The sequence below is a fragment of the Contarinia nasturtii genome, unplaced genomic scaffold, assembly GCF_009176525.2.
Source record: "Contarinia nasturtii isolate CC-2019 unplaced genomic scaffold, AAFC_CNas_1.1 Cnas_scaffold_129, whole genome shotgun sequence".
Classification (NCBI taxonomy): Eukaryota; Metazoa; Arthropoda; class Insecta; order Diptera; family Cecidomyiidae; genus Contarinia; species Contarinia nasturtii.
The window spans coordinates 5,347,392-5,360,912 of NW_022197486.1; the positions used below are offsets into that span (position 1 = coordinate 5,347,392).

General features: G+C 32.4%; 2 protein-coding genes across 4 annotated transcripts in view; both read right to left on the bottom strand.

Annotated features, from left to right (window-relative positions):
- Nucleotides 1–13,521, bottom strand: part of LOC116344550 (senecionine N-oxygenase-like) — a 31,896-nt gene that overhangs the window by 15,714 nt on the left and 2,661 nt on the right. The window contains exon 6 of one of the 3 annotated variants that reach the window (XM_031773169.1): nucleotides 11,722–12,205. The exons of the other annotated variants lie outside the window; for them this stretch is intronic. Coding sequence (XP_031629029.1) covers nucleotides 12,201–12,205 — 5 coding nt within the window. The 3' untranslated portion in view covers nucleotides 11,722–12,200. Of the gene's footprint in view, nucleotides 1–11,721; nucleotides 12,206–13,521 lie in introns of those variants that run through there. 3 annotated transcript variants of the gene reach the window in all.
- Nucleotides 1,039–4,045, bottom strand: LOC116344577 (protein lin-37 homolog). The gene is made up of 4 exons (XM_031773177.1): nucleotides 2,217–4,045; nucleotides 1,862–2,150; nucleotides 1,592–1,778; nucleotides 1,039–1,507 (listed from the first exon to the last, which is right to left on the bottom strand). Exons 1-4 carry the CDS (start codon nucleotides 2,230–2,232, stop codon nucleotides 1,349–1,351), a joined length of 651 nt encoding a protein of 216 aa, XP_031629037.1. The 5' UTR covers nucleotides 2,233–4,045; the 3' UTR covers nucleotides 1,039–1,348.

Consider the following 13,521-nt stretch of genomic DNA (forward strand, 5'->3'; position numbering starts at 1 on the left):
AATTTTTTATGGGAGGTACCCCTATTATCCATTGAAATTTCTTCAAACTCTCCGAATGTTATTTTTGTGTGATAAAAATAATCTGTGCAAAATTTCAGCTTATTACGATATCATTCAGGCATGGCTTCCATACAAAAATCCAATTTTTTTGTAATTTTTGTATGAAAAGTGTGTCGAAAATTATTTGTATCGCAAAACTAATGTCATTTTCGGTTTTCTCGTACCCAAAAACCCCCAATTCTTATTTTTGAGTGTTTAGGAATACATTAAAGATCACTTTTGGAAGAAAAATTGAATTTGTCCCATGGATGCCCATGGGCATCACACCAGACATTACACTTCACTTTATCAACCAAAGTCGCTCAAAATCTAATGGTTTTTATTCCTCGGCACCCCCAATCATCCCGTGAAGTCAGATTTTGAATTACTTTTCTTGTTTGAAAGTTATCGTGTTAAGAAATTTTCGGACATCGAAATGGCTGATTCATGTTCCCTGGCCCCCAAAACACCCAGAAAACATGTTTTTAGGGGGTCTTTGGGGACTAGGTGTGTGCGGAAAATTAAAATCATTTTAAAGATAACCAAGCATAATACTCATTTATTATACTTGACCTTTTCTTCTTCTTCAAAATAGATTGAAAATAATATCAGAGCTGTCCACAAACGTTCGTTCACATTATGTTCGTTCGTTCGTTTATAGAATTGTTTTGCGTTCGTTCGTTGAAAATTAAATGTTCGGATTTTTCGTACAAACGACGAACACGCTAAAAAATGGAGTACAGAATGGAAATAGAACATTTTCTACGAACGAATGCGAAAAAATGCTTAAATTTCATAGTGGACGCTTTTTCTCTGATTTTTCATTACTTTTGTTTGAATTTTTTTTCGAAAATTGAATTTGCTTGGCTCAAACATAAATGGTACCTTGAGACATTCAAAAATTATCCGAAAAATCGTCGCGCCATCATTCCACAAATCTTCTAAATTTCCCCTATTTTCGCTACCGTAAATACAATAAAAAAATAACAAAATATCCAATGATTGTACTGATGTTATGTTAATTTATATAATTATGTTGTCGACTTGTAGATTGTTTGTACAATTGTACATTGGTTTTTGTTTACTAATTTACACTGTAAGTGAAAAAAAATCCAAATAATAAACAAAATCACGTCCATATAAAACATTAAATTAAACACCAGACCTAAATCGAAATTTAAAGTGAAAATGGAAAATAAATTGAAAAAATACTCGTCACATTTTTGATTTCATAAATCCAAACGATTTTAGCTACTATAAGAAATTGACAATGATGGTAAAGAAATCGATTGCGATGATGGTGAATGTATTATTTTTTGTATAATGCCTCTAAAATGGCCATATTGACACCGTGTTTTTTCTCTTCATAATCCTTTGTATGATCCAGCCATTTTTTACGTACTTGGCACCAACGCTCTTTCCACGACGTTAACAACACATTACGATCATGTTTTGGTCCGTCAAATCCCTATTGAAAACGCAAATATTTCCGAATAATTAAATTGTGGTAAAATAGTAAAATTGTTCAGAAAAATCAACAAATCCAACATACTCTATCCACGTCCTCTGTGCTGTTGCTATTTTTTTGAAATGGCAATGGTAATGGTATTCGTGAAATGTCAACATCTTTACATGGTGGTAAGTCGCTGATTTCAGTTATTCGTTCGGCTTTGATGTCCTCCAAAAGATCATCATTCTCTTCGCGTTTTACGAATGAAATTTCCTTTTTGGTTTTGTAGCTGAAGAAAAAAGTTGAACACTTTAGAAAAGAATAATTCGAAAAAAGCTATTTTTGTGCTTTTTTTTTTAAATTGAAACTTACTTGATAATCGCATTAGATCGAGGTTGATTTAACATCCAAGCCCGACAAATGGGATAAAGTGCAGTATGTTCATTGTATTTGGCAAGGTCAACGCAACGATCGAACAATTTCATAATGAAACTATGTTGGATTTGCGGCTGTGGTGGTGGTGTCGGTTCTTTTTTGGCACGTTTTGGTGGACGTCCACGGCTTGGTTTACTTGCATCCAAATCATCATCATCGTCATTTACATTTGCAAGCTCTTGTAATGCTCCCTTTAAACGGCCACGAGCCACAACAACTTCATTTGCTAGAATGAAACAATCGGCCATTTTAAACATTTTATATTATTTTTAAGCATCATTTCAATACTTACCACGTCGTTTTGACATTTTTTTTTAAATTCTAAATTGAATGATTTTTCAAACAAACACAAAATCTAAACCGTTTCTGTAAACTCGACACTAATACTTATTTTGATAATTGGCTGTTCTTCGAAATGTCTCACTTAGTAAACATAGTTTTTGACACATTCAAGCTGTGTATTGTACTTATTGAAGCACTACAAACGCAAACAGGCAACACCATTTGTTTTTTTTTTTTTTTTTTCATATAGATGGCGCTATCACACATTGCATTGTTTATAAGGTTTTTAGAAACAACGTTTTATGTTCTATCAAATGTGCTAGACATTTTCTTATAAAAAATATTATATTTAAAGAGATTTATATTGTAGATTCGGATGCCGGTTACCGCTAAAAACATATAGACAACTGGTTATTGCAAAAATATCCCAAGCTTGAACGCTTAGAATTGATGCCTTCTGCACAGTTTTGCCGAAAAGCTACGTGAATTTTTCGTACGTAATCAAAATGTACAGAGATTTCCCACTACCACAGAATTTTTGTGGGTGAATCGTGACATACTTTTAAATTCCAATGCAAAATTGGATATATTGGAATTCAATGGATTTTACTGTCATCCACCAGTTGAAACTCTTTTGGAATTATCAAATCAACATTAAGCGACTATACTTTAAGATTCGTGCTTTCGAAGGGAACAGGACTAAGTTGATGTCACTCAAAGGTCTCGAGTTATTGTGCATTGAATGTAGCGATTGTTATAATCTAGGTTATGATTTAGACCAATTGACCAATTTGAGAGAATTAACTATGTTAAAGAGATTCTATGACCTCAAGGATATAGATATTTTAGCAAAGTGCCTGACGAAAATCGAACGACTTCAAATTCTTGGGGCTTATATCGATGACATTATGCTATTGAACAAAAAAATCGAAAAAATTCCGAAATTTCGAATTCCATCGACCGCCGATATTGAACAAAATTAAATTCATACCTCGAAAAATAAATGTAGTTTTGACAATGTTTAATGCAGAACGTGCCAAGTTAGTCGGAGCACGAAAAATAAAAATTTGTACTTGTGACAATGTCTTCTTGGCTACTAAATGGTCGACCAGAAACGGTAACACGAATTTGAGCTTCATCGAAATGAGGCGAGAGGATTTGTATGTTTGGGGTACTTGTCGTTTTAGGGCGGACTCGTCACATTTAAGAGCGTTTTCTTTTTAAAATTTCAAGTGCACTAAATAAATATATCAATAAACAGTAATATTTTTGCGTTTTCATTTTTTTCTTTTTTGTCAATCTCTTTGACATTTTTGTATGCGTCGCACTTTAGACGATGAAAAAATTTGTAGCAATGGTCAAGCTATCCAACGGTATATCAATCTCTGAGCTAAAAACCAAAACTAGTTTCACTCTACACGAGTCTATTTTTAGAATAGTAAATATTTATTCAAACGATTTATCAGATCAATATTCCGCTTGAATTTAAAATCTTTTTCGATTATTTTTGAGAAAAGTATAAGCTGGAGAAGTGTATCTTTGTGTAACAATTTGTATGAATCACTAATTTAAATTAAAATGCATCAATCGGCTTGGAAATTAATTTAATTTATAATAATGACTTTTCCCAGTTATCTTCTATTATATGCACAATAATTTCTAATTAAGTAAATCGAATTAGGTGCTGTCGATGTCATGATAAAACGAGTACATCATCAGATAACGTTGATGGCAAATGAAGTGGCTAAGGATTGCAAGTCCTCATTCATGTGCACATTGAAGTTTAAAACTTGATAGTGTATAAAATATGTTAACGTTCTTCGCTTAAACAATGGAGAAATTCATCCGAAAAAGTAAAAGAAATGAAACAACGATAAGAATGGTGCATCCAGCGATCAATGATTGGCATAAAAGTGCTAAAATACAACGGAAACAAATGGATTTTGCATATGGTTTTCGCCCAATTTATTATTTCTCACGAATGTTCGGTCTCATGCCATTTTCGATAACTTATAATTCGGATGTAGCAACGCACGAGCTCAGAGTTGGAACTTTAGATTGTGTTTGGTTCGTAATCTCAATATGTTTATACATATCGTTGGCCATTTTCCAGTGCGATAATATCATACTCCCGAAAAGTTCAAACTCTTCGTACCTCATGATTCATAGTGACTATATGATTTTAATAATGGGACTTCTCATTGGCGCCCTAACTATCGCCATGGATATGTATAATCGTTTCAAAATGTTCAATATTTTGAAAATGTTCAACACTTTCGATAAAAAGGTGAATTGAAACTTGTGATTTTAAGTTCTTAAAGTGACTTCAACAATGATTTGTGTTTAAATTTACAGTTGATGGTCAAAGCACAGCGCAGCGAAATCCAATTTGATTATGAAAAAGAATATCGAAATAATATTGTGTGCTGTGCAGTAGGAACAGTGGTGGCCATTTTTCTATTCGTTACAACGTATTTATTCTACAATTTGTTTGATCACTTCACTGCATTTGAACTATTCAACTATTATGGATCCTATTTGTTTCAATTTGCGTCCTTATTCATTCCTTCAATGTCATATATCACATTCCTAAGAAATCTCCACAAGCGTTTCGTTGCATTAAACTCCTTTTTGAGGTTTTTGTTTACTTGAGCTTTTTTCATGTTTTGATACATTTATTTCAATAACCAGGAATCGATTATTGAATGAAAAAACTACAGAATTGTTGATCAATTCTAATAAAGAAGATACTGTTAGGGCTATTAAATTCATTGGACGTGAACATAGCTATCTGATCGACATCATGGATGATGTCAACATTTGCTATTCATTTCAGGTAATTCGTTATGAAATGAAAGATATTCCCTGATATTAACGTGGACATTAGGTGATGTTTATCATGGCATATACATTTGCCTATTCTGTCCTTGGATTTTACACTGGCTATCGATATTTGCGTGATCGAACGGAGCTTTACAGAGATTCAACATGGATACATTTCAAATGGGAACTATACTTCTTAGTTATTGTGTTGTTGGTTTTATATACATCAAATCGTGTCGCCAATGAAGTAATACTTATATTATACCAAGTGAGAAAAGAATATGTGGTTATGTAAATGTAACTTTTTATTTTGTTTTTGATAAAAAGGGGAAAAGAACTGCTCACATTGTGCACGAAATTTTAAATTGCTACAATGAAGTGGATGTGGTTGCGTTTTCGGTATGTATGTTTACAATTTTCATTCGAAGCATTTTTAACACATTTCGACTACTGATTCTTTCAAATTAGTTAACTCAATTGTCACAGCAGTTGCAACATCGTCACGCCATTGCTTCGTGCGGATTCTTTGTATTTGATTGGACATTGTTATTTACGGTATGAATGACATTTTTAAAAATTAATTTCAAAGATTAGTCTAACGTGACTGTGTGTTTTTCAGATGGGTGCTGCCACAACCACGTATTTAACAATTTTATTCAACTTTGAGTAGACGCAAAATGTTAGTTTGTGCGCAAAAATCCTCCTTATTTCTCATGGATTATGTTTTAAAGATCAGAATATTCTGTATTTCAATACAAAACAATATTAAAAAAATAATCCAAAATTTTCAAGAAACCACTTTTAAATCGTTGAAAAATTACATAAAAATTAGTTTCAAATCCACCCGGCACACGTTGTAAAAGTTTATTTTGCTGTATTAGAGACGTTTTGATATCCCCTTGAGATGTAAATGGTCCTTGACAATATTTATTAGTTTTCATAGTGCTCTTCGTCGAAAAAATGTGTGAAATTCTCAAGCCCAAATTGTTCATCATAATAAATATTACTGTTTTGTAAATAACTGAATAACAACTAATAATAGTTGACTTGAAAATTTGTCTTCCGTTTTTGCGATAATCTTTGCTCCGCAATAATCATTATTGTGATCAATGCACTTGGGAATTCAAACAGACGTTATCGAAAAAAAAACACAACACAAATTTCTAAATCAATTATTATTAGTTGTTATTCAGTTATGTTTTTCAATAAATACGAAAGATACCAATCAAGATATGCAATTTTAGTTCCCCCACCAAAATTTCAAATTTGAAATCCATTTGTATAAAAGTAGAACATTTCATGGTTGAACCTCATAAAGTTAGTAGTGAATACCAATTAAAATACAAAAGCAACATGTCTCAAATATTGGAATTTGATTTGATGATCATTTGTGTATCGGTAATGGCGATGGTGTCTGTTGAGGGCTGTATTGCAAGCCATAATGGTGTCAGTAATCGATCTTCGAATTGATTTGATTGCAATAAATTTTATATCTTTTTACTATTTCAGTGTATCGTCAGTAACCTGACGGCAGTCAAGGAGCTTGTTGTTCTGGTTTCTGTTACAAACAACTCGGCTGGGTAGTTGGATACTGTAAATAGAGTGTATAAAGATCCAAATACTGAAATCAACTGAACGATCAACGGATTCTGCATTTTCCCATTTTTGATTCTCGAGAGAAATGCTTCCCCGAAGAAAAAATGCATCAAAATTTACTTGTCCTTTGTTTTTTTTTTCTCAAAAGTTGTTTGTATTTTTTCTTTTCAAAATTTTTTCGAAAATAAAATAATTTATATCTAGCGAATTAGTGATAGCTTTTGACAGTCATTATGGTATGAATAGTCATTTTTAGGGTAAATTGGGGCGCTGAATCCGAATCAAGTCTTAAAAATGAGTTACCGCCGATGAAAAATCATAATTTCATTAAATTTTTGCAAACGAGTACATCATCATTTGCAAATTCAATTTTCATTAAAATACAGATATTTTAATTCAGATAGATCATTTATTTATAACGCCAAAATTTAACTGAAAAGTGAATCTATTTCCATGTAGTCTTTCATTTCTTCTTTTTTTTGATGATGCATCACAGACTCGTATGCTTTGTTTCGTTCGACAAATTCTTTCTGGTCTTGTTCTTGTTGTTTAAAAATTATAACATTAAAAGGTTCTTCTGCCAACATATATGGAATCCACTTTTTTTTCTCAATTCTTGAACCGGGATGAACATAAATCATTTCATAAAAAGGTTTAAGATTATTGATATTATCATCATAAAATTCATTATCTGGCGATGTAAACTTTACTGTTTTCAACTTTGTTTTGTCTTTTTTTTTAGTGGTTTGAATTCTGAACTCTTTTCCCAAGATTGACTCTTCTATGCAATGTGTAAAATCAACAGCATTATTTGAATGGGTAAGAATAATCATGAGCTCCAAACATTCTTTAAAAAAATACTGATACAAGACGATGAATTAAAATAAATGAGATACTAACTCGCGTTTAAAATAAATCTGATACTTGAAAGATATTGAAAATAAAAGCGGTATGTATCACTTTTATTTTCAATTCGTTCAAGTATCAAATTTATTTTCAATTCTGGCTAGTATCTCATTTATTTTAACTCATTTGTGCATTATACCGAGTCTCCGAGAGTTTCATATAAGCCTTCCCATGTAAATGGTAAAAAATCGTGAAAAATGAAAAAAATAATTAAATTTTTTTTCTTCGATTTACAAATACTATTCAATTTTCTGTACCATCTGGTGAAATCAGAATGAAAAAAATCGCATCCCATATCATATAAATCACGATCTGGACTTTTTTCACTGTTTGGGTGCTCTATACCGAGTCTCCTAGAGTTTCATATAAACTTCCTATGTAACACCTATTGAATAGTGACCGAATGCCAATCGTGATTTGGGTGATAGGGAATGCGATTTTTTTCATTCTGATTTCACCAGATGGTACAGAAAATTGAATAGTATTTGTAAATCGAAGAAAAAAAATTTAATTATTTTTTTCATTTTTCACAATTTTTTACCATCTACATGGGAAGGCTTATATGAAACTCTCGGAGACTCAGTATAATGCACAAATGAGTTAAAATAAATGAGATACTAGCCAGAATTGAAAATAAATTTGATACTTGAACGAATTGAAAATAAATGTGATACATACCACTTTTATTTTCAATATCTTTCAAGTATCAGATTTATTTTAAACGCGAGTTAGTATCTCATTTATTTTAATTCATCGTCTTGTATCAGTATTTTTTCAAAGAATGTTTGGAGCTCATGATTATTCTTACCCATTCATTTATCGTATCGTCTGATGTAAATGATGTAGAAAAGTGTTTTACAAATTTCAAACTGCCATCACCAAGCGATTTAATAACATTGTTGATATTACAGGTCGTTAAAGAAACATGCAAATTTCTCAGTGGGCAAAATTTTTCAAAGTAGTGTAAAATCGCAAAAAATTTCGGTGTATTTGCCCAATTTTGGTGTATTCAAGCAAAATTTGAATTATTTAACGTATTTTTACCATTTTTTTGGTGTAAATTTCGGTGTATTAAATACACTGCGATATTTAGTGTAAAAGAAACCTTGAAATTAAATTTTACAGGAAAAATATACACGAAATTTGAGTAACGCAGTGCGTCACTATCATCTAGTGTAAATTAAACACGCATGGTATAAATAAATCACTGGATTTTGGAGCATAATATACACCACTACCGTAAGTAGTGAAAAATATACATCAGACCATATTTTTGATAATTTTTGTCGTGTGAAGTATGGAAATATGGAGGACATGTTTGTAATCACATCTTCAAGAATATTAAAATGAATTAATTTCATAAATATTGGGACTTAAATTATTGCAATATTGCTTATCTTTCAATATTTTCATGATCTGAGGGCAAAAAAATTGCTTTTTTGAAGTAAAAATGAAAAATGAGAAAAAATTGCAAATTTTCAAAAAAAAGTATTTTTATTAAATCGGCATAATATCAAAGGCGCATAAATTTTAGAGGGGGTAGTTTCAAATTTCAGTCGAAGAACTACCTTTCGTTTTAATTTTTCGGGCATAGAAACGACAAAAAATCCAAAATATTGTAGTCTTACAGAGGAAAAATTATTAAATTTGTTGACAAGAAAAATATACTTTTAACTTCTATCGAAAACTTGAAAATTTTACACCGTTCGTGAAAAAAATATACCGAAATTTTTTGCAATGTATTTTGGACAATGATTTTGGTGTAAAGTATTCATCTGTGGTGTAATGGTATACTATACACTATCAGTGTAAAATATACACCATAAAAGTAGTGTAAAACTTCCATACAAAAGTGTCGACATAAAAGTGTAAACGATACACTAAAAAAAACGGTGTAACGCGTTATTTTAACGCGTTCAAATGCCCACTGAGTTTCGACACCTTTGAAAGCTGCAATAAAATCAATTATCCTCTCATCTTCACATTGACTTCTGTGAATCATAAGCGTTTTTATACTTGGTATATCAAATGGCTGCTTTGAACGATTTTCAAATAATTTATGATATGTTTCCAAAAATCCACACCCAACTTGTAAGTTAAGTTCAAGTGTATTCAATTTTTTCAAGTGCTTTTCGATTGCAAAGATAGCGTCTAATTTATTACCAATTTGGTACCGAAGCTTTGATATATTGGGATTTTTTTTGAAAATTTCTTCTAATCCATTTTCTAAGCCATATTCTTCTGGGTCCATCAACAGAGTCAATTCTTTCAAATTGGTTAGATTTTGCATTCGAATCGGGTTAAATTTCATTCGACAATATTGCGGAATGTCATCATAGTTGCACCTGTTATTTTCGAGTGGTTTCCATACACCCAATCTACTTTCCAAATGCAAGGATTCCAATTTTGGGAACATACGACTCAAATCAAATCTGTCGTATATGTATATCAAAAAAATCGTACATTTTCGTCAATTTATCAAAATTAGCAATGAAACCGCTCTTGAAAATAAACTTTGACACATTCGGAAAAACATCAAAATCACTTTTATACCAGAAATACCAAAATACGTCGCCTTTAAAACGAAGTCTGTCACTTGTGGTATATATGGCTTGATGATTCTACTTATATTAGATATCTTCCTATACCAAAGCCAAACATTTTTATCGCTCTGTTCTGTCAGGTTCCAATATTCATGGTCATAATCCAATTCCATTCTGGTTATATATTTACCAAACTTTTTGTTGAACTAAGTCCTGAATAAAGATAGACGTAAATATAATGGTCTTCACCATTAAACTCATGAGCACATCCGTCTAAATTATAGGGATAATCATATTCGTCCAACGCTTTGATGACAACAATACTCTTCTTAAGCAACTCAATGGCACCCGTCGCCATTCGATTCGAGCTATATTGTATGCGCACGGTCGTCTGCATAAACGAATATGTGTATTGTTCATATAGAGTGAACGGCGATGCGTCGGTTGCGTTTGCGGCTATGCTTGGGATATCTATGCTACCTAGCGTATTTAGGCAAGCATAGAAATATGCGCGAACCGGTCACTGCAAAATACTAACTGAAACAGAACATTTTATTGATATTTCCATTGAATGGAAAATTAAAGTCATCCTACTCAAATATTACCATGCGCATGTTAAAACACACACTTTTTATAAAAAAAATATTTTGTCCAAATTCATGCACGAATTGAGTCATCACAATCATGATGATTCTGCATGAACAAAAAAATCGTTTAAAATGTTATTCAAAGATAAATTATCCACAGAAAAATGCTGAAATATACATATTGTATCACATTCTTTATTTAACATATGTCCATAAAGTCTTGACAGTAAATTCAGATGTTCGCCATTTGAACAACAAACATACGATATTAAATTCTTTTTTATTGGTATAAACCTTCAATAATGGGCTACGAATAGCATATTCACCTTACACTGAACGGGCCATTGTCTTCGATTTTTCTCAGTATGCTTTGAACCTTCAAAATCATGCTTTGGCGGACCAATATGTCGATTTCTTTCAACTTTCTCTCGAACCTTACCGCTAATTGTTGCTCGTTTCAAGTATTTTGGACCTTCGCCTATAACTTACATCCAAAAACAGACGAGAAATAATTAATTTGGTGTCTTTTTATGAAGTTAAACAGATGGTCCTCTTTTCACGGAAATGTCATATTTTAAGAAGGAGCCATTATTGTGGTTTTTTCTGCTTGCAAACCAAAATTTTGTGTTAAATCAGATAGTTCTCAATGAATTCTATCGATTTCAAAAACAATTGGTTGATAATGGAGCATGTAATGGAGGTTTTACCTTACGTTTCAGCACATAATTCTCGAATATTGGCTCCAAAACACCTTCCAAAGAAGATCCTACCATGCAAACACGCCTTTATCAAAGTTCGGTTTGTCGACGTCTCTAGCCTTATATAGTAGTGCCCTAACATAATCAATGCAAAAGAAACCACTTGCACTTGATTCGTGGTTCGACATAGCGATGAATGTTTCACTGTCCAAAATGATGAATTTTTCAGTGCAAAATGCTATGAGGTGAAGTAAATACCCAATTTTTGACACCCTATTGCATTTTTTCATTACTTATTTTGCTGATTCCTAATGACCGGGTCTAAATCTATTGTTTTGGTTCAAATTTTGATGTGCTGTAACCATAAAAATCAGCAAAAACGAATTTTTGCTTGACCAACCCGGTTTTCGGTACTTGATGACAATTTTGGAGGGTTGGAGCATTTAAATAGGGAATACGACCGTACTTTTTGCTTTCTCTAGAATCTTTGTCTTCATACTAAGTCCATGAAACACAATATATGGTTCGTAGGCAGATGGGTTCATCTTTAGACACATGCGAAATTTGTTTTGAACTTAGCCGCCACAACCATTTGAGACACTTTTTCGTAAATCCAATTTGTACGTCTCCGCGAATGGATGTATTTCATCGAATTGAGTTTGATAGTAGTCCCGAGGTACTGATAAACGTGCCGTGTGCATTGGTTGATATTTTTGATTTTGTTTATGTGGCGCAATAAACGCCTGAATTTACTGTCAAGACTTTATGGACATATGTTAGTTACAACGACATTTAACTCATACTCGTGCAAGTAAACGGGGTTCCAACATATTTTGTCTGGTTATTCTAAAAAAGTGAAATTTTTTTACAATCACGTTGCCTTGTGCTGATCATTAGATCATTTAAATCAAAATTGTCATGAACTATCTATAGATTTTTATAATTATTACAGAAATATTACATAATTCTGGAGCTCTGTTTCTTAAGCGAGGGAGAAGATTCGCTTCGGCGCTCTCCTCACCCTCCCCAAAATTCACCTCCATGAAAAAATGCTCCAAATTATCTCAAAAATTATTTATTAATCTTTTTATCACATTGTTATACTTCGATCTTGAAAAATTGGGTTGTTTAGGCTTTTCAGAACTTTTCAGTTGAAATTAAAATTGCGCTTTTTACTACTTTTGCGAGATCATTTTTCTTCCAAATTGCAAAAAATCCAAAAGAATTGAGATTTACATTTGATGCTGTGACTTTTTATTTATTATTATTTAAACATTTCACAGCAATGAAACGACAACAACAATAGCACATATTTTTATTGTCAAAATTTTGATGTCAAATGGTGTCGACATTGGTGACGGTATTTTGAAACAGACTGTGTAATCCATATTCATCGTATATGATCCTATGTAAGGTTCTATACTTGATCTAGTTCACATTGACAGTCCAAATCGTTTATGTCCACTAGCGAGGACATGGACTGTGTGTTTCTTCTGTTACATGTACGTTGTAATGGACAAGTATAGTAACATGACGTCGTTCAAATGAATTTAAAAATCCGTCCACTCGTGTCGACACCATCTAGCACGGTAGTAGGGATTTCATTGCTGTGAAACATTTATTTCACATCGAGTCACTATATTTCATTTGGAAATATTTAATGATATGAATTTGGTCTTATCTACAATGAAACGCATCTGACTTCTTTTTCTCTTATAAATGTTTTATCATCAATTATTGTGTATTTATATTCACGAAATCCTAATGGATCAATCCGTACATGATAAACTAAATCGATATACATGTTCATGTAAACATCCGTAATTTTGGTAATATCTGCAGCCTGCGCCACTTTCTCATAGTAAAGGGTCTTTCATTAGGAGTGTCGTAGTTTGCTAATAGGGTTATTCGTGACTCACGCGACGTGATTTCTGACAATATGTGTTTTTGACATCTACAATGTCTACCATTTAATCATGGAAAAATACACGCTTGAACAACGTTTACAAATAATTCAATTATTTTACCAAAATTCGCGGTCGATCGCGACAACTTTACGTGCGCTGACGAAAAGTTTCGGTCGGTATAATCGTCCCACCCGTCGCACCATTGAACGTTTAGTGGCCAAATTTGAATCGAGCTACTCTCTTCATAATGTTACC

Excerpts from the sequence above, each read along its gene's own strand:
- LOC116344577 (XM_031773177.1), bottom strand. Across the intron at positions 1,779-1,861 it reads CGATCTAATGCGATTATCAA|CTACAAAACCAAAAAGGAAA; the intron begins GTAAGTTTCAAT and ends TTTTTTCTTCAG. Across the intron at positions 1,508-1,591 it reads GCACAGAGGACGTGGATAGA|GGATTTGACGGACCAAAACA; the intron begins GTATGTTGGATT and ends CGTTTTCAATAG.